General features: G+C 57.7%; 2 protein-coding genes across 10 annotated transcripts; one reads left to right on the forward strand and one right to left on the reverse strand.

The window, feature by feature from the left end:
- Positions 1–1,654: 1,654 nt before the first annotated feature.
- Positions 1,655–6,097, forward strand: BEST2 (bestrophin 2). 2 transcript variants are annotated; one of them, XM_059919794.1, is made up of 9 exons: positions 1,655–1,995; positions 2,145–2,239; positions 3,082–3,315; positions 3,404–3,558; positions 3,900–3,977; positions 4,158–4,310; positions 4,398–4,478; positions 4,679–4,833; positions 5,301–6,097. In XM_059919794.1, exons 1-9 carry the CDS (start codon positions 1,844–1,846, stop codon positions 5,722–5,724), a joined length of 1,527 nt encoding a protein of 508 aa, XP_059775777.1. In that variant the 5' UTR covers positions 1,655–1,843; the 3' UTR covers positions 5,725–6,097. The 2 variants fall into 2 exon arrangements, with proteins under 2 accessions (XP_059775777.1, XP_059775778.1); XM_059919795.1 differs by lacking the exon at positions 2,145–2,239 and having other exon boundaries at positions 1,916–1,995.
- A 1,613-nt stretch (positions 6,098–7,710) lies between these two features.
- On the reverse strand, positions 7,711–19,163 carry HOOK2 (hook microtubule tethering protein 2). Of its 8 annotated transcripts, none has more exons than XM_059918236.1 (22): positions 19,009–19,163; positions 18,403–18,488; positions 18,261–18,333; positions 17,258–17,308; positions 17,036–17,168; positions 16,874–16,941; positions 16,307–16,369; positions 15,903–15,983; positions 15,646–15,806; positions 15,420–15,560; positions 13,963–14,164; positions 13,557–13,667; positions 12,808–12,895; positions 12,353–12,422; positions 11,477–11,614; positions 11,295–11,382; positions 11,062–11,096; positions 8,841–8,923; positions 8,657–8,757; positions 8,380–8,490; positions 8,240–8,314; positions 7,711–8,151 (listed from the first exon to the last, which is right to left on the reverse strand). In XM_059918236.1, the coding sequence occupies exons 1-22, from the start codon at positions 19,051–19,053 to the stop codon at positions 8,002–8,004; spliced, it is 2,154 nt and encodes a 717-aa protein (XP_059774219.1). In that variant the 5' UTR covers positions 19,054–19,163; the 3' UTR covers positions 7,711–8,001. The 8 variants fall into 8 exon arrangements, with proteins under 8 accessions (XP_059774219.1, XP_059774217.1, XP_059774216.1 ...); XM_059918234.1 differs by having other exon boundaries at positions 8,240–8,311; positions 8,657–8,760; XM_059918233.1 differs by having other exon boundaries at positions 8,657–8,760.
- Between the last annotated feature and the right edge of the window lie 530 nt (positions 19,164–19,693).

Below are 19,693 nucleotides of genomic sequence, written 5' to 3' on the forward strand. Positions count from 1 at the left end.
GCCTGACTCCATCTGGATGTGACCCTCTGGGTCTGTGGGACTGTTGGGAGGGGTCGATGTTGTATGAGTGTGTCTTTGCTACATTGGCATATTGAAGGGACTCCCTAGGACCCAGCTCTGACCCCAGGACTGTGTGCTGCTGTGCTGAGGGCAGGTGCTCCTGCATCTGGCGTGTGGCCATGGTGTGTTTTTGTGCAGGGGAGATCAGGAATAAATGTCTGCTACCTCCCTCTGTGTGATGGCTCACGTGTGAAGGCATTCAGGAGTCGGGCTGGGGTCTGCACTTGGCTGGTTGTGTGACCTTGCGTGTGTCTTTATTACATAGTATGATCATGAAGGAATTCAGGGTGCCTGGGTCCCTGCCCCTGTGTTCCTGGGTGGCTGTTTGAAGCACTATGTGGGTGCCTGAGAGCTGAGAGCCTGGTGGGTTAGGGTCCATCTGCTTTATATCTGCGTATGGGGGGGGGGGGCTAAGTGTTGTCTCTTTGGCGACTCTGGAAGTCTTTGTGACAGTGTGTACTGCTTTCTGGGTCACCGTGGTCATGGGAGGCTGTGTTGAGGAAAGCTGTATTTGTATCTGGGTCTATGGTGTGTGTTTCTAGGTGCATCTTTGTGTGTGATTACAGGTGAGTGTGGAGCGACCCAGACTCACTGAGCAGTGTGTGTATATGTCTGGGTCTGGTAAAGACAGGGTTCCTGCCCCCTCCCCCAGGTCTAGGTCCAAGATTTCTTGGATCTGCCAGTGACTAACTGGGAGACGGGACAGGGAGGAGCTAAGAAGGACAAGGTGAATTCCCCACCCCCTGCCCCAGGTAACAAACTGATGAGACTTCAAAGTTCTGAGGCTGCAACTGAGGGGGGAGGGCCAGGGAGGGGCCACCCACGCCCACTCCCCAGCCCCCTCCCTCACAGAATCTGGCTTCAGCCCCACCCAGCCCTGAAGCCCATCCTTTCCCCGTCCCTGAGTGTCCCTGAACCAGCCACCAGGTGAGAAGGACCCAGGCCTGGGGGAATAGGGAACCTTGAGGACAAGTGGGTCTGCAGGCAAGAATCCATCTGAGTCCTCAGGGTAGGATGTGTGTGGAGGGCTCAGAAGGCTAGAGGGGGATGGACAGAGGAAAGGTCTAGGTGGATCCAGAGGAGGGAGGGGGCAGGGCCAGGTCGATCAAGTGGGAGGGAGATAGGCTGGGGCAGCCGTGCAGGAGAAGGAGCCAGCCTGAGGCCGAGGGGCTATGGGAGAGGACCTGGGGCCTGGAAGCTTGGGGACCCGGCTTTGGAGGGCTTCAAAAGGAAGTGCCGGGGAGAGAATGGGACGAGACTGGGTTAGGGGAGTAGGGGGAGGGAAAGCAGAAGTGGGACTTGAGGGAGGGAAGTCAGTTGGAGCCCCGGGAACATAGAAACTGAGGCGCTAGGGACTCGGGGAGCGGGGGGTGGCTGTAGATGGCGTCCAGGTAAGGGGTATGGGATCAGAGAGGGCAGCTCGGGTTAACTCGGTGCACCAAGGGCCTTGGGGGTGGGGGATGAACGGAGAGGGCCTGGGGAGGTCGGCGCAGGACGCTGGGACCTGGAGTCCAAGGAAGGGAGTGGCCTGCCAGAGGGGCCTTGGGGAGGAGGGCTGGGGGCTAGGGCAGGACTGAGCAGGTGGGAGGAGACAGGAAGCTGAGCCAGAGCCGGTACCGGGGAGGTGGCCGGGCGTGGAAAGTGACGCGGAGCTGAGTCGTCCCCACACCTTTCCACCCTCGCCCGCAGCCTTCCAGCCCGGCCCGGCCCCCCATTCCTCGGCCCCCAATCCCGGGTCCGGTCCAGCCCCCTCTCCTTGGGCTCGACCGGCCCGGACGCCGCGATGACCGTCACGTACACAGCTTGCGTGGCGAACGCGCGCTTCGGCGGCTTCTCGAAGCTGCTGCTGCTGTGGCGCGGGAGCATCTACAAACTTCTGTGGCGCGAGCTGCTGTGTTTCCTTGGGCTCTACATGGCGCTGAGTGCCGCCTATCGGTGAGGCGGCCCCGGGAGATGGGGGAGGGCCGGCCGGAGTGGGGGCGTCTGGGGAGGGGCTCCGGGCCGGCCCCGGAGGAGGTGCGGGAAGAGAGACCTGCAACTGGGGACCGGGGCTCGCCCGTGATCCCGCGCCCCCTCCCTCGCAGCTTCGTGCTGACCGAAGAGCAGAAGCGCTACTTTGAGAAGCTCGTTCTTTACTGCGACCAGTACGCCAGTCTCATCCCGGTCTCTTTTGTCCTCGGTGCGTTCGCGCTCCTGAGTTCCCCATTCCCTTCATCCCGAGAAACCCATTGCCATTCATGCCTTTTGGAGACTCCCATTCCTGCCTTTCTGAGACGCCCCCCCATCAAAGCCACCCCCCACAAATCCCCATTTCTGCGTCCTTTAGGCCAAGTATGGCCCCAATTCCTGAGACCTTGTATGTCACCTGGTCAGAGGGTCCCCTGAGGTGCCCCCAGTGAGAACTCCGTGTCACGCATAGGCTTATCCCTGATCAACTCAGGGACTCCCATCTGTGTCTGCATGGGATTACTAGTGCCTCCCCTCACATGTACTGAGCCCCAGGGACCCCCCTCCAAGGACCCCACATGACTCCATCCTCTCAAGTCCAGCCTGAGGGGCATCTCTCTGACAAGTCCCAGCCCCCTGTCCTCAGTGACTTCACTTGACCTCAGCCTTCCTCCCACCATTCTGGGCCCACAAGGATGGGGTGACCAGCCTGCCCCAGGTTCCCTGACTTAGACACCGTGCCCAACCCCTTCACACATCCCTGGCTCCGGGGCTCCCTGTGGCTTTGGTGACAACCTGCCTGTGGGCCCTCTGTCTCCACCTCTATACCGAGATCCCAATCTCCCATCCCAGGTGACATCCAAGTAGCCAGGGTGATCCAGCCTGCACCAACCTCTCTGACCTCAGGGCTGAATCTCCAGGTTCCCAGCTCAGGTGGCCCCACATGATCTGGGTATCCAGCCTACCGCATGTTCCTGATGAAGACCCTATGTCACTCCTCTTCCCATGACCTGGGACCCCAAATCCCTGGCCCTAGTGTCCCAACTGAGTCTCCCATTCCCGGCTCTCCCGCAGGCTTCTACGTAACGCTGGTGGTGCACCGCTGGTGGAACCAGTACCTATGCATGCCCCTGCCCGACGCGCTCATGTGCGTGGTGGTCGGCACAGTGCACGGGCGCGACGAGCGCGGCCGCCTCTACCGACGCACGCTCATGCGCTATGCAGGGCTCTCTGCTGTGCTTATCCTGCGCTCTGTCAGCACCGCTGTCTTCAAGCGCTTCCCCACCATAGACCATGTGGTGGAAGCAGGTGAGGCTCCGGCCAAAAGGAACGCGGGGGGGCGGGGGGGCGCAAAGACTGAGGGTGGGGCAAATAAACCCCGACCTCGCCCCTCCAGGGTTTATGACCCGCGAGGAGCGCAAGAAGTTCGAGAACCTGAACTCATCCTACAACAAGTACTGGGTGCCTTGCGTCTGGTTCTCCAACCTGGCGGCGCAGGCTCGGCGCGAGGGCCGCATCCGCGACAACGGCGCCCTTAAGCTGCTGCTGGAGGTGGGCTCTCCAGGTGGTCACTCATATAAAATGCCAGGGAAATTGTACCCCACGCACCCTGAGGTTGTGTGCCTGCCACGCGCCTCCCACAAGGCGGATTCCAACCACCCTTATCTAGCAGTCCCCAGGTGTACACTTATCTCTATGGGGTGGCTCCTAGGTGCATAGTGCCCCTAGGTGTACACTCACCACTAAACACTCTCCCTAAAGTCCCTAGTAGCACACGCCCACCTCCCACCAGGTGACCACTCACCTCCATCCCAGGTACACCCCCCCCCCCACTTAATCCCCATGTGTGAGCTCACTATTCAGGCCCCCTCATGACCTGTATCTGCCTCCAGGAGCTGACTGTGTTTCGGGGCAAGTGTGGGATGCTCTTTCACTACGACTGGATTAGCGTACCCCTTGTCTACACCCAGGTAACCCCGCCGTGCCTCTTTATATCCCGCGTCAGAGGCCCTGGAGCGTTGGTCTCAAGGAGAAACTGAGGGCCAGCTAAGACCCCATCACAGTGACTCGCGATCCTAGCTCTGGTCTCTCCATGACCCCCCAAGGCCCAGAGAACCCTGAATTGGCACCCCGTCCTGCCCCTCCCCCAGGTGGTGACCATCGCTGTGTACAGCTACTTCCTGGCCTGCCTCATCGGTCGCCAGTTCCTGGACCCGGCGCAGGGCTACAGAGACCACGACCTGGACCTGTGCGTGCCCATCTTCACCCTGCTGCAGTTCTTCTTCTACGCGGGCTGGCTCAAGGTGGGTGGGGCCCCGAGGCCAGGACTCCAGGGTTGGAGCGGGCAGGGGTTTTCAGTTCTCCGCCTACCTCTCCTCTTCCCCACTCAGGTAGCTGAGCAGCTTATCAACCCCTTCGGAGAGGACGACGATGACTTTGAGACCAACTTTCTGATCGACCGCAACTTCCAAGTGAGACTCTCTCGATTAAGACCATCCCTGGGCTCCCAAAGCGGCCCTGGCCCCACCGCTGCTAAGACTCGCTCAGACACATCGCCCCTGATCCATCCTTCTCTCTTTGGTCACCGCACTCCTACCCATCCACAGGGGTCCACCCTGCGGTGCCGGCGCTTTTCCATGCCCCACTCTTCCCCGCGTATCCTCGCCCGCAGGTGTCAATGCTGGCCGTGGACGAGATGTACGACGACCTGGCCATGCTGGAGAAAGACCTGTACTGGGACGCAGCTGAGGCTCGCGCTCCCTACACCGCGGCCACCGCCTTCCTGTTGCAGCAGCCCTCCTTCCAGGGCTCCACCTTCGACATCACGTGAGCCAGTGGGGATGGGCGGGGCCCCTTGGGGGCGGGGCTCATGACTGCGGGGTGTATCTGATTGAAGGGGCTGTGGGTGACCAGGTCGGGGCTAAAGGCTACACCCTGGAGATTCGGGGCTAAGAGCTAAAGTCATGAGGACTAGGACGGGGCAGGGGTCAGGGATCCGGGTCAAGGTCTGGGACCCGGCCACTAACTGGGGGCAGAGCTAAGGGCTACAGTCTATGAGGACTGGACGGGCCAGAAGAGATATAAAAGGACAGGCGGCAGGGCCCCAATTTAGCCTTTTGAGGCCTAAGTTTGAGCATAGCCAGAGCCAGAGGATAAGGCCAGGCTCTCGGGTGAGAAGCCAAGGTCTTTTGGGATAAGTGGGACAATGGGGTGGAAAAGCAGCGTTCCTCGGTCCCAACTCTATTGATGAAGAAGGGAGAGGCCGCAGCGCTGACCCATTGTCTCTTCCGCAGGCTGGCCAAGGAGGACATGCAGTTCCAGCGGCAGGACGGCGTGGATGCGCCGCTGAGCGATGCACACGGCGACTTCCTGCAGCGCCTCCTGCCGGTGGGCGCGGGCATGGCCGCTGGAGGCCTGCTGGGCCGGCGCCTGTCTTTACTGCGCCGCAAGAACAGCTGCGTGTCGGAGGAATCCACAGCCGCCAGCTGCGCATGCGCGGGCGCCCCTGATGGCGCGGCCCCAGAGTGCAGTTGCGGTGACCCGCTGCTAGACATAGGCCTGCCGGAGCCGGAGTCTGAGCCCCACGCCGGCCACGAGCCGCCAGCCCCCGGACCACCCGCCGAGCCCTTCACCGTTGTGCCAATGCCCGGGCCCCGGGGGCCGGCTCCACTCTGGCTGCCCAGCCCCATTGGCGAGGAGGAGGAGAGTCTAACCTGAGACCCTTGGACCCTGGATCCCCAAGGACAGGGAAAATGCCCCAACACCGCCCGCAAGCAGTGGTTTGGGCTTTATAAGCTGCCTGTGGACTCTGCCTGCCCGCTTCTTACCTGCCTGCATCCCGCCTTTACGTTTGGCACAGAGGCTTGGAGCGCCTCCTGTGGGCCAGGCACTGCACTGAGGGGCAGGGTATTCTTCCAGCATCTTTGAACTGCCGGTCCTTACCACCAGCTCTACTTCCTACCCGCCACTGCGTGAGAGTTTTTATCAGTGTGCCCTGCCTTTCTTCTTTCCTCAAAATGGACATATGAGTGCCCACCTCAATGAGCTGTGAGGGTGAAATGAAATGTGGCTTTAAACTGTTTAGTACATAATAGGTGCTCAATAAACTTTTAGTGTTTTTTTTTTTTTTTTTTTTAACTCAACTCCTGCCAGGCATTATGCTAAGTAAGCTTTAAGGAATCCTCCAGATTCTTTGATGATGCCCTGCCCACTTCTTCCCAAATTCTCTCTGAAATGGCCCCATTAGTGCCCAGGGTTTTACTCATTCATCAATGTAGGACCCACAGTCCAAGGACCATAGCTTTCTCCTGCCAGCGTTTTTCTTTTTCTTTTCTTCCTTCTTTTTTTTTTTTTTTGGCCGCGCGGCTTGCGGGATCCTAGCTCCCCGACCAGGGATCGAACCCGGGCCCAAGGCAGTGAAAGCACAGAGTTCTAACCACGAGACCTCCAGGGAATTCCCCTGCCAGCCTTGATTTATGCTTCTGCAAGTGACCCCTCTGCCTCAAGCCCCTGCACTCTCAGATACCCCTTCAGTGCTCTAGGTCTTACATCAATCGTATGTAGATGACTCCTGAATTTAGACGTCCAGCCAGGATCCCTCCCCTGACTCTAGACCCAGAGAGCCAACTTCCTGCTTGACATCTGCATGTGGGGATCTCACGGACACCTCGAACATAACATGCCCCCCAAACCAGCTCCCTATCGGCTCCCCACCTGTCCCAACCTCTGTCAGCTTTGTCCTTCCAGATGATGAGGACAAAACCTGGGAGTCACCTTCAGCTCCTCTCTTTCATCCCCTCTCCTTATCAACCCAGTAGCAAATCCCATCAGCTTAGTCTTCAAACTGTATCCAGAATCCAACCATTTCCCATTCGTCCAGGGTCCACACCCTGGCCAGAGCCCTCACTATCACTCAACCACCCATCTGGACTAGTGACCTGGTCTCTCAGCTCTGGCCCTAACACCCCCGCAGTCTGTTCCTCCCACAGGAGCCAAAGGGAGCCTGTGAAAACTTGAATCAGGTCATGTCGCTCCTTTGCTTAGAACGCTCTGTGGCTCCCACTTCACTTAGAATGAAAGCTAAAGTACTCCACATACCCCACAAGGCCCTGGACAGTCTCCCTGGTCTTGACTCTCTCCACTCTTCCCCTCACTCACTCCACTCCAGCCACACTGGCCTCCTCACTGTTCCTCTAACCCACCGAGCAAGGTCTCGTCCCCGGGCCTTTACACGTGCTATTCCCTCTGCCTGGATCACTCTTCCCCAGATACCTACATGGTCCCTCCCTCACCTCCTGCAGGTCTCTGCTTAAATTATGTCACTTCCTTGGTGAGGCCTCCTTTCCTGGCCTTTTATTAAAAATCACCACCTCCCAAATCCACTTCCTGCATCCCCATGACTTTTGTCTGCTTTATTTTTCTCTGTAGCACTTCTCACATCAAATATTTTATCTATTTTGTTTATTATCTGTCTCCATTGGAATTGACAGCTTCCTGAGGTAGGGATTTTTGTCTGAAGCTTCTTCAAAACCCACCACACACACATACAGTTACACAGATACAAACATGATTCAAACTTCCTACTGGGTGCTATCGGTCACTCACACTTTAGTAAGAACACAAGCTAGGATTTTCTTAAAAGCAGTGACCTGAGCCCCTGGCCTACCTTCTCTCCCTCCCCTCAGTGCCCAGAGTCCAGCCAAGTCAGATTGAAAGTCTTTATTATCTTTCTTCTCAAATATAAAATCACTCTCTCCCCTGGCAGCTCACTAAAATCAAGAATAAGAATCACATTGCTAAAAAGAATAGGCCCATTCCTGCCTCCCGCCTCATCCTGCACTCTCGTCCCACCTGGGAGAGAAAAGGGCAGAGATTGTGACTTCAAGGCTCTCAAGCAACTGGCTGAGGCATAATGCTGGGCCCCATGTGAGTCAGGGGAATCCAGGGTGGATTAAGCCCTGATTGGCTGGGCAGGTGGCAGGATCCTGAGATCCATCAGTGCTTGTCACTGGGGCGCATGTTCAGGGGTGCTAGGCGTCCCAGGGGTCCGCGGCGAGCGTTGGTGGCCAGCCGCTGCTGTGCCAGGAATGACTGGGCATGGGCAGGTGCCCGCTCTTCCCCGGCTCGCTGCTGCAGAGCCATGCCCTGGAGGGAGGGGCATAGTTGGGGTCAGGTGAGCCCACAGGACCCTCACCCCCACCCAATACTTCAGCCATGACAACGGTGCACTCACCATATTATACCAGGCACTGATGAGCAGCTTTTCTTCCTGCTCCTGCTGACTTCGACTCTTCTCAAAGTCCATCTGCTAAGGAGGCAATAGTCAAGGACCTGGATATGCTGGGGACAGTGAGAAGGGATACGGACACCCACCTCCAGGTGCCGGATGCGGACGTCCCGCTCCCGGAGCTGTGTCCTCAGGGTGTGGAGGTCCGGAAGAGCCCCCCCGGGTGGCCGCTGCTTGGGTTCCAGGGTCTGTATGACCTAGGGGTTGGGGAAGACACAGCCAGGGTGACCTTGGCCTCACAGGCCGTGGTGTAAAAGTCTGTGACATGATTAGGTATGACAGGTGTGGGGGCAGGAGGCATGAACCAATGGGAGGCAGCAGCCTCGGCAGGAGGCGTGTAGGGCACCCAGTGTCCGTCCTCACCATGCGCGCCTTGTCCACGTAGCGGCGGTACCGCTCCTCCATGGCCCGCAAGTCCGCGTCCTTCTTCTGCAGGTTGTGCTGCAGCTCCTCGATACGCCGGGCTGCTGGGGGAACAAGGTGGCCCGTCAGCTCTGTGCCAAGCTTGGGGCTCCCTGCACCCAGCCGGCCACCCAGTCCCACTCACTGCTGCTATCGGCAGGGGGCTCTAGCTCCTCGATGTACTCGCGCTTCCGCTGCAGCTCCAGATCTGCCTCATGCAGCTTCTGCCTGCGGGCAGGGGACCGGCAGCAGCAGGCTGAGCTCTGGGCCCATTTCTCCTCTCCTAGTGGTGGCCACAACCTTCCCAGCCAGCCAGAAGTGTCCCTGCAGACCTCTCTGCCTGACCCCAAGCCTGGGGGCTATGTGCGCTGGCCCCACCATCTCCTCAGCCATCAGAGTCCCAACCCTCCACACCCCTCATCAGGTGGCCCCTGGACCAGCCCTCCCATCTGTCCACTTCTCCCCATTCCACAGCCCACACGCTGGTCCAGGCACCATCATCCCTTTCCAGCCCCCTCTACTCTCAACCCCTCAGGTCCATTCTCTACCCAGCAGCCAGGCATCTTTCTGGAATGCAAATCTCTTATAAAACGAAAGGAAATGTGGGACTTCCCTGGTGGCACAGTGGTTAAGAATCCGCCTGCCAATGCAGGGGACACAGGTTCGAGCCCTGGTCCGGGAAGATCCCACATGCCGCAGAGCAACTAAGACCATGTGCCACAACTACTGAGCCTGCGCTCTAGAGCCCACGAGCCACAACTACTGAGCCTGTACTCCACAACAAGAGAAGCCACCGCAATGAGAAGTCCACGCACTGCAACAAAGAGTAGCCCCCACTCGCTGCAACTAGAGGAAGCCCGCGTGCAACAACGAAGACTCAACGCAGCCAAAAATAAATTAAAAATTTTTAAAGTTTTTAAAAAAAGGAAAGGAAATGCAAGCTAATACTTTACAGTTCTGCCACCTGTGGCAAAACCCCAAAGATTCCTGTAGGTGAGACTATTATCATGTGTTGGACATGGAACATGGTGTAACATCTAATAGTGAACCTCTGGCTATGTCTACTAAAATTACAAAGGCATGTACCCTGAGAGCCACCCATTCCATTTTTGTGTATATTTGCACACAAGCAAAATGATGCATATATAAGGTTTACTTTGTTACATTGCTTGAAATTGCAAATATCTAGAAAGAATGAGTTAAACACATTATGGTATTACAAAAAATGTTATAGGCCAGGCCTTCTGGACCAGAATTCTACAGGAGAATTAAGCCCTAATGCCTCCAGGTATCCATCCTCTGTAAGGAAATAACTTTCTGTGTTCTGGGACGGCATTAGCTTCATTGCATCCTTGGCAGAACTGAGAAAATAGTCATGAAAATAATTTTCTGTAAGGCCTAGTTTCCCTATGGACCCCCAGTTGACAAAGGCTGCTATATTTGAAAAAAAAATAAGAAGGACTCCCTTTATTTATTCCTATGGAGAAATTTCTCCAGTTAACTTGTTAAGTAGGGAAAGCAAAGTGCACATATTACACTACTTTTTGTGTAAATGAGGAATGATAGTAAAAATCTATATTCATACTCATTTGGATCTGCTTTAAAAATTCTGGAAGGAATTGCAATCATTGTTGCTTTTGTTGTGGTCATCCATGTACAATGCTTGGTGTCAGTCGATTTATCTCTTGTAAAAATAAAATACAGTGTGTGTGTGTGTGAAAAAAAAAATATATATATATATATAAATCCAAAGCCCATGAAAAAAAAAAAAAAAATTCTGGAAGGATTTCCATAATAAACTAATAGAAATGGGGGTGGAATGGGGCGGAAACTGAGTCAATGAAGGAGGACTGAGAGGTATACCCTTTATTTCTGTATAGCTCGGTATACATTTTGGTTTTTAAACTATAAACGTGATAGCTATTTAAAATAGTTTCTTTCTTTCTTTTTTTTTTAATAGTTCCTTTTTTGGGAATTCCCTGGCAGTCCAGGGGTTAGGACTCAGAGCTTTCAGCTTTCACTGCTGTGGGCCCGGGTTCAATCCCCGGTAGGGGAACTAAGATACCACAAGCCGCACAGTGTGGCCAAAAATGAAAAAAACAAAAAAACAACTTTCCTTTTTAACAATGCAAAAGTAAAAGGTAACTATTACTTTGTCACACAACCTTGTTGCAATTTCCTCTGTGGCTCCCCATTGTTCCCCCAAAACATTCCATACGCCTTCCCTTAGTCTATAAGGCCCCACTTGAGCTGACCCTTCAGACTCCCTTTCCTCATCAACAACTCCCCATCGACACCGGCTCCACCCCACACACCTTTGTCCCAGCCTTTCCCCCCACCAAGAGTAGCCCCACTCTGGGACTCACAGATGCTCCTCCAGCTTCCTCTTCAGCAGGGTTGACTGGAGGAGAGAAGAGGCACTGGGTGAGTGAGGGCTCCAGAGGTCCCAACCTCTTCCCAGACTGAGGGTAGGGGGTGCCACCCTGGGCTCAAGGTACTTACAATGGACTTCACGGGGCATCGGGCAGCAGGGGGGAGAGAGAGAAGGGTTATTGGGGGGCACAAAGGAGGGCCAGGCAGGGAGGAGGTGGGCACTCACGTCTTCAGTCTTGCCCCCTTGCTCTTGCAGGGCCTTCTGCAGGTCCTCCACCTGGGCCCGCAGCTCCGACAGCTGCTGCTGGTTCAGCCTGCAGGGGGAGGGGGGCCCACTTAGTGCCTGCGCCCGCCCTCAGCCCCCCTCCAAGCGTGTAAGAGGCCCCCCTCCACCAGTTGGGTCCTCACCGGTGCTGCATCTCCAGGCCGTGGCGCGCGCGGTTGGCCTCCTCCAGGTGGCGCTGCAGCTCCTCCTGCCGTTCCCGGTCGGCCGCCTCCTGCTGGCACAGGCGCTTGTTCTCCAGCTGAAGCTGCAGGAGCGTCTCCCTGCGGACCGGGAAGGAGTGAGCAGTGCTGGAGATGGGTCACCACTCAGGCCTGCCAAGGCTCCAGCAAGGAAACTGGGCAGACGGGGCCAGGAGAGGGATAGAGCCCTGGGGGAAGAGCCCAGCCAGACCCTGCGGTAGGGTTAGAGTACAGGGGACAGCGCCTAGGCGTGGGTGGGCGGAGCGCCGGTGGGGGTGGGGGGCAAAGTGGGAGGAGCCATGAGCTGGGTCTAGGGGTGGCGCCAGGGAAGGGCGGGGCTACAGGAGAGGGTTAGAACACTGATATGCGGCTGCAGGAAAGTAAGACACTGAAAAGAGAAAAGCTGGGGTGGGAGTTCTTACGGACAGCGCACAGGGCAGTGAACCTAGCAGGGAATATACTGAGGACAGGGCTGTATCCTGGGGGCAGAACCCGATGTGGACAGGGCTGTATCCTGGGGGCAGAACCCGATGTGGGCAGGGCTGGGGCAAAGGATTTTTGCCTGGGGAGTGGAGACAGATGGGTTGGATCTAATTTGTGCACTGAGGACGGATCCTGAAGAGGTGAGCCACCAATAGGGCTAGAGCCCTGGCCAGGTAAGAGCAGAATTAGGAGTGAGTGGGCCTAGAAGCCCGGCTAGGACTTGGGAACCAAGTTGAGCAGGCCTGGCTAGCGGTAAATACCTGTACTGGGGACGGGGCTGAGGGTGGGCACTGGCAGGCCCCAGTGGGGCCAGAGCTCTGAGTGACCCCAGGATACCTGAGCTCCGCAGGTAGGATCTCGGCTGCTAAGTTTTCCACAGCCGGTGAGGTGGGATCCAGTGAGGGGTCTGGAGAATGCACGAAAAGTCTTCAGGTGGCTGCACAGGGCCTGTCCGCATCCCTAGGATCCTCTTTCCGAGAAGCATCTTTGGGGGCTCAACTTCAGCCAAAAGCCTGACTTGACCCAAACCCCACCCCTGGCATGACAGGGAGCCATGATCCTTGGCCTGGGTTTGCCTTTGCCCCACCCAGAGCCCCGATAGACAGCCCCTGCTTTCTGTCGGCCCATGTCACCTCTTTCCACTCTAGCCTCCCTCCAGCGTGGCCTAGCTCTGTCCCCAACCTAGACAAGCCCTGGGACACTGCCTTTTCTGCCTGCCCTAACAGCACACCAGGCCAGGTAAGGCTCCAGGCCAGCCATCTCCCAGGCCCTGGGATGGGCCTCCAACTCACCGGCTTGGGTCAGCCCGCGAGGCTGCATCTGGGCGCAGCGAAGCTCCTCATTGGCCTCCCGCAGGGAGTCCCGCTCTGCCAGCAGCCGCTGGAGGGACGGGATGCAACAGGCCACTTGAGGCTGGATCGGTCTCCTAGGGTAGGGGTCCCCAACTCCTGGGCCGCGGACCGGTACCGGTCCGCGGCCTGTTAGGAACCGGGCCGCACAGCAGGAGGTGAGCGATAGGCAAGAAAGCGAAGTTTCGTCTGCCACTCCCTATAGCTCCCCATCGCTCGCATTACCGCCCCCCACCCCCAGTCCGTGGAAAAAATGTCTTCCACGAAACCGGTCCCTGGTGCCAAAAAGGTTGGGGACCGCTGGGCTTCCCTGGTGGTGCAGTGGTTAAGAATCCAGGGGACACAGGTTCGAGCCCTGGTCCGGGAAGATCCCACATGCTGCGGAGCAACTAAGCCCATGAGCCACAACTACTGAGCCCACGTGCCACAACTACTGAAGCCCGTGCGCCTAGAGCCCATGCTCCGCAACAAGAAAAGCCACCTCAGCGAGAAGCCCACGCACCGCAATGAAGAGTAGCCCCCGCTCACCGCAACTAGAGAAAGCCCGCACAGCAATGAAGACCCAAAGCAGCCAAAAATAAATAAATAAATAAGGTTCCCTTAAAAAAAAGAATCTTATAAAGGTTGGGGACTGCTGTCCTAGGGAATGGGCTCTGCAGGGTGGGGCTTGGGCGGAGGGACCTCAGCCTCACCTCCTTCTCCTTTGACACCAACTCATACTTTTCCTCCAGATTGCGGCACTCAAATAGCCATTTCTCGGCCTTCATGGCCTCCTCCTGCCGCTGGCCCTGCAGTTCCTGAACCTAAACAGAGGAGCGGGGAGAGGACAGCAGGGTGGGAAGGAGGGGCAGAGACTGAGTACAAGGTGAAAGGGCGGGGCCAGAGGGACCAGCTGAGGGAACTTGGAGGAGGAGGCTTAAGAGAAGGGGTGGGGTTTACAAGCCTAGGGAGGAGCTGGCTGGCCTAAAGGGCCTCTATATAAAAAATGGGAGCAGACTCTGGGTGGAAGAACTTAGCACCACGCTGAGGGTGAGCTAAAGTCAGCGGCCGGCCAAGAGGAGCCCCCACCCCAGTCCAGGTCCAGGCCCCCGCCGGTACCTGCCGCCGCTGCGCCTCTAGCTGGGCGCGCAGGGAGCCGGCCCGGCGCAGCTCTTCCTCCAGCTGCCGCGTGCGCTCAGCGTGGCCGGCGTTGCGCTCCTCCAGCTGCCGCACCTGCCGCCGCAGCTCCCGCAGCTCGCCCAGGCGGCGCCGGCAGCTGCTCAGCGTGGCCTCCAGCTGCCCTGCGCGCTCTGAGGACTGCCTGGGGGCGGGGGCAAGTGAGAAGAGGAGGCGGGGGTCTGAGGTCAAGGGTTCAGCCTGAATGCCAGACCCTCAGGGCAGGGGAAGGTGTCAGGTCAGCCTTGGGGCATTTGGGTTCAAGGTGATGGGTCATGAGGGTCAGGGGTCAGCGGGGCCTGGTGGTGTTGGGGGAATCATTAGGGAGCATAAAGGGAGCCCTAAACATCAATGGTTAGCCCAGGGTCAAAATCAGAATCTGGGGGACACAAAAATGACTGTGGGGTTACAGGGGGAATGATGGGGCCCAGAGGGTCTGAGGAGCCCCCATGGACACTTTGGGGTCATGATGTAGCTGTGGGCCTAACAAGGGTATTGTGGGTGCAGGGGCCGTGGTGGGGTCATGGGGGATCTTTGAGGCAGAGCACTGTGGGGCTCTTGAAGGTATGGTAGGGGCTCATTAGGCACTTTAACATTACAGGGATGCCATGGGGGTCACAGGGGAGCCCTCTGAGGCAACAGAAGGCACAGTGAGGTTGAGGGGTGGGTGCTACGGGGGCCTACCAAGCACTCTGTGCTTGCAGGAATGCTGTGGAGTCATAAGAAGGTACAGTCATGTGATGGGGGGACAGAGGGGTCACCAGGGGCAAAGTTATTGCATCATGGGGTCCTGGAGGGCACCATGGGATGCTGGGGCATGATGGGACCCGGAATGGTGCAGTGGGGTCTGGGGAGCATTATGACCCCTAGGCTTGCTGGGGTCACAGGGATCCTATAAGGCAGCGGTCCCCAAACTTTCTGGCACCAGGGACCGGTTTCATGGAAGACAATATTTCCACGGACCGGCGGGGGGTAGGGGGATAGTTCAGGCAGTAATGCGAGTGATGGAGAGTGGTGGGGAGCGATGGGGAGCGGCAGATGAAGCTTCGCTCGCTCACCCGCTGCTCACCTCCTGCCGTGTGGCCCGGTTCCTAACAGGCCGCGGACCGGAACCAGTCCGCAGCCCAGGGGTTTGCGACCCCCGCTATAAGTTATGTGGGATACAATGTGGGATAACAGGAGGACACTGTGGGGTCCTGGGGGGCACCATGGATCCAGGGAGTTTGATGTTGTCCAGAGGACATGGTGGATCCCAGGATAGCGCAGTGGGGTTCAGGATGGTATTGTGGAGGCAACAGGGCATTGTGGGTGCCCACTAGGAATCTGGGGGTTACAGAGGTACTATGGCATCAGAGGAGCACTCTGGCAATGGGGGTGTGTGGTGGGGATCTGCCACTCACCGAAGTTCATCCATCTCATCCTTCAGGGCCTGTGCCTCCTGGGCCAGGCTGGTCAGCTCCTGGTTCCGCTGCTGCAGCTCAGCGACCTCCCGCTCCAGCTCGGCACAGCGCACGCGCTCGTCCTCCCTGCCGCTCTCCAGCCTGGGGGATGGGGGAAGCATCACATGAAGGGACTGTGCCTGCCCCAGTCCCCTGGCCTGCTGGCCCTGTCCCCAACTGACTATACCTGAAGTTCTCTTCCTGCAGCTGCTCCAGCTGGGACTGCAGCAGCAGCAGCTTCTTGGCGGTGAGGCCGGTGGCGCCCTCACCCTCGGACCGGCCCACCCGCTCCCTCAGCACCTCATTTTCCTGAACCAGGCTCTGCTTCTCCTCTGACAGGAGTACTAGCTGTGGGCAGGGCATACAGACGAGCCGGAGCTGGGAGGGGGGCTATGCGGGCGGCCCTGCCCTGGGAGCACCTGTGGACCCCCACCTCGGCCCCACCTGCCGCTCCAGGTCCAGACAGCGCTGCCGCAGCTCATCACCCTCGTCAGCGTCCTCACTCAGGAAGTAGTACCTGCGGGACTGATGAGAGGAGTGGAGGGGGGAGGGTGGGGAGAGACAAGAAACTCAGGGATCCAGGGGAGGAAAATGGGGAAACGGAGGATGGGAACTTCAGGGACAGAGAGGAGGGAGCTGAGAAACCCTCAAGGTCTAAGAAGAGAGGGCTGGGACCTGAGGGGACTGGAGAAAAGGCAATTCAGGAACCCTGGGGACCTGGCAAGGGAAGAGGATAGGACCCTGGAGAATGGGAGTGGTTTACAGGCTTAAGGTCAAGCCCTTGCTCCTTAGGTAGCCCTGAAAATCAGTAATGGGGTTGGACCTTTAACAAGGTCCCCACCCCTTACCTGGCTATCAAAGTTCCCATATGTTTCCGGTGACAGGGAGTCAGAGGTGTCTTTGGTCATGAGCTGGAGGGAGGGGGGTGCAGTGGGAGGACATTGAGATGAGCTGGGCCCTCTGAGGGCAGCCTCCAAGGCTTCTACAATCCAGCCTAAGAACTACTCCATCCTCCTGTCCCCAAAGCCAGTCCTTCCCAATAACCCCAGCCCAGAGGCTGCCCTATGTGTCCAGCACGCAGGGAGTCCTAGTCCTTCCCCACTCCCCGGCCACCTGGCCACACTGCGCGGCTTGTGGGATCCTAGTTCTCCAACCAGGAATTGAACCCGGGCCACAGCAGTGAAAGCGCTGAGTCCTAACCACTGGACCACCAGGGAGTTCCGAGGCCTGGACCTTTTAGTGTGCTAGGTTGTGACTTAGAGCTGGGGGGCGCTGGCAGACACATGGGACAGGGAAATCTGGCCAGCTGAGTTCCAGACAGAGCCCAGAGCTTACCAGGGCAGAGCCTGTGCCCAGCTGCCTTGGAGATGTCCCCTCCCCTGAAGCTCCTCGCTACAGTGGGCATCCCCACCTACCTCCTGGATGGCTTCCATCACCACATGCTGAACTGATTCCTCTAGCGTCATGATTCTCTGGATGTGCTCTGGGGGTCAAGGTGGGGGAGACTGAGATGGGGGGTGGAAGGGCAAGAAGTGTTTCCTAAGGTCTTCCCCTAGGGACCCCCTAACCTCCCATACCCTGCTTCTTCTCGCAACTGATAGCACAGCCCAGCACCAGCTGAAGCAGCTTGCCAAGCTCTTCTGGGTCTGAGAACTCGCCAATGAGGCTCACATCTGGAAGGTGCTGCTCCAAAATGGGATGCCCCAGGACCTGAGGATGGGAGGAGGAAGGGGTATCAGGGGCTCACGGATCCCCCCTCCTCCCAACCCAATCCCCTAAATCCCTTTACAGTTACTCACATCCTGGGAGTACTCCACCAGGCTCTGTAAGATTGTCTTCAGATTGTTGACCTGGGGAGGAGCAAGGAGTTGTGTCCAGGGTCCCAAATCCCCCCAGAAGGGGCCAGGCAGCCCCCACCCTGAATCTGTCTAGCCCATTCTTTTTTTCTCTGTCTCGCCTCCCAATCCCTGGTCATCTCATCCTGTTTAGCCCCATTCTCTGTCTGTATGTCCCCTCTCCTAGGAGTGACCTGTCTGGCTGCCTGCCCTTCTTACCCATCTGCCCATCTTGTTCACGTGTCCCCAGAATCTAGTCACTTCTCACCACCTGCCCCACTACACTTGGACCCTAGCCATCATCATCTCTCACCTGAATTATTGCACCAGCTTCCACTCTTGCTGCCTACCCCTCCATTTCTCTACAAGCATCCAGAGGGAGCTTTTTAAAGCCCAAGCCAGGTTTGTGTCTTTCCTCTACTAAAATCCTTCCTTGACTTTACACAGCACTTAAAATAGAATCTATCTTCCCTGCTCCAGCCTGCCAGGCCCTTGATGATCTCATCTACCATTCCTGTCCCCTTGCTTTCTGTTCTGACCCCCCTGCCATTCCTCGATCACACCAAGCTTATTTCCAACTCAGGGCCTTTGCATTTGCTGCTTCCTGTGTCTGGAATACCATTCCTCCAAATCTTACATGGAGATCAGCCCATCTGGAGTAACCACCCACCCACTCTCAGTTGCTCTCTCTCATGGCCCAGCTTTTATTGTCTTCATAGAACTAATTGCCATTGGAAGTCAATGTTAATGCTTGTGTATGCAGGTTTTTGTCTGTGTTATTCCTTGCTGCACACCCAGGCCTGATTAATAGAAGAATGAAGGAACAAATACATAGTTGGCTGGTCACCATACATCTGTCCCTCTTCCTGTCCAGATCTGTTTGTCCATCACCCAGGACATGTCTAACTGACCCTTCCCTGATCAACTCTTCACCAGTCTGTCCCCCATTCATGAGTCCACCTGTCACCTTCAACCTCCGGTTGGGACCTGGGTCGTCTGAGATGCCCTGGAGCCATGCCTCGTTGAACCAGGAAGGGTCTCTGGGGGTGAGAAGGTGGGATGAGCTGCTGGGGGACCCTTTTGGGACCCTCCCCCTCAGCCCCACTCACATCTGGTTCAGCACATAGGCTACTGCGAGGCCACTGCTCAGTTCCTGGGGGCTGGTACAGGGGGGCGGTACATGGAACGTCTGCAACTGGTGGGGGAGAGGAAAGTGCAAAAGGCATTGTCAGGGCCTGGGACCACGGAACGACACCCCTTTTACAGACTTTTCCGGTCAGCAGGACCCTCACATGCTGGGTGGGGGCTGGCCTGTTGCTCCAGCAAGCCAGCTCCGTGGGGGAGTGGCTTCTGCTCACCTGGACGGACCGGAGGGGGCGTGGCCTCATTATACCTCTGCCCAACAAACCCCGCGCGACCAGGCGAGGGCAGACCACGAGTCACTTGGTCCTCACAGGCACCACGTGACCAGGCCAGCTCACCTGTGCCCTCGCCCCACATGACCCAGCCACGAAGGGGCGTGGCCTCACCTGCTCTTTACACGCAAACCTGCCACTTGACGGGTCAGGTGCTCAGGCCAGAGTGCAACGGCCTGGCAGGCCGACGACCCCTTCCTCCTCCCTGCCCCAGAACGGAAGGGTGCACAGAGCCAAGGTCGGGGCTACCGGGCGAGAAGAGAGGGCGTACACCTGTCCCTGGCCCCGCCCCCGACCTACCCAGGTGAGCAGAGACCCGCATAGCTCGGCCTTGTCCACGCTCATGGCTCCCGATTGGATTCGACCCCGGCCGCGGAGCCCTGCCACCGCAGCGGCGTCCAGATCCGCCACCAGCGAGCGCCCGCAGCCCCGACCTCCCGCTCGGCCTAGAGCGCCGCCCCGCCCCCTAAGCGCAGGCCCCGCCCTGGACACGTGATCTCCTCCCGGCACCAGCTCAGGGCTTCAGACCCGCCATCTTAGATACGGGAAGCATTTGGGCGCTGGCCCTGCCGCTAGGGGTCAGTCTGGGCCAGCCTTGCGCATCCCAAGGGTGGCTTCGCCTCCCCTCCCCCCCGAGCTCTTTTTGGGGTAGCGGAGACTTCACCGTCATTCCTCTTCATCAGAGGCGGAGCTGCCCCACCCTGTTGTACAGGCGCATTCGCGTTCCTTCCCTTCGGCTGAAAGAAATTCTGCTGTCTAGCCACATTATGATCAGAGCCTTTGCGCGGGAGAGGGGCAGGTCATAATATATTCTATGGACTTGGATGGGGAACACTAAAGGGTTCTTCCCGGTGTAGGTGACTTGATAGTCTTGCCCAGGGGTAGACAAGGGGATTCGGGTCCTAAGTCGACGGCAGGATGGGTCAGTCAGACCCATGTCCTGGGTAATGGACAGACTTATTTGCCTATCCTGGATCCGTCCTCC

This window comes from Balaenoptera ricei, chromosome 3 (assembly GCF_028023285.1).
Source record: "Balaenoptera ricei isolate mBalRic1 chromosome 3, mBalRic1.hap2, whole genome shotgun sequence".
Lineage (NCBI taxonomy): Eukaryota > Metazoa > Chordata > Mammalia > Artiodactyla > Balaenopteridae > Balaenoptera > Balaenoptera ricei.

What these genes read in the sequence shown, in the direction of transcription:
- HOOK2 (XM_059918232.1), bottom strand. Translation starts at nt 19,053, where the DNA reads ATGAGCGTGGACAAGGCCGAGCTATGCGGGTCTCTGCTCACCTGG. An exon ending in GTCCCAACCGGAGGTTGAAG is followed by an intron (nt 17,309 to 18,260) that starts GTGACAGGTGGA and finishes GCTCCTCCCCAG; the next exon opens with GTCAACAATCTGAAGACAAT. An exon ending in CAGTTGCGAGAAGAAGCAGG is followed by an intron (nt 16,942 to 17,035) that starts GTATGGGAGGTT and finishes CTTGACCCCCAG; the next exon opens with AGCACATCCAGAGAATCATG.
- BEST2 (XM_059919794.1), top strand. Translation starts at nt 1,844, where the DNA reads ATGACCGTCACGTACACAGCTTGCGTGGCGAACGCGCGCTTCGGCGGC. An exon ending in GCGCTGAGTGCCGCCTATCG is followed by an intron (nt 1,996 to 2,144) that starts GTGAGGCGGCCC and finishes CCTCCCTCGCAG; the next exon opens with CTTCGTGCTGACCGAAGAGC. An exon ending in TGATCGACCGCAACTTCCAA is followed by an intron (nt 4,479 to 4,678) that starts GTGAGACTCTCT and finishes CCTCGCCCGCAG; the next exon opens with GTGTCAATGCTGGCCGTGGA.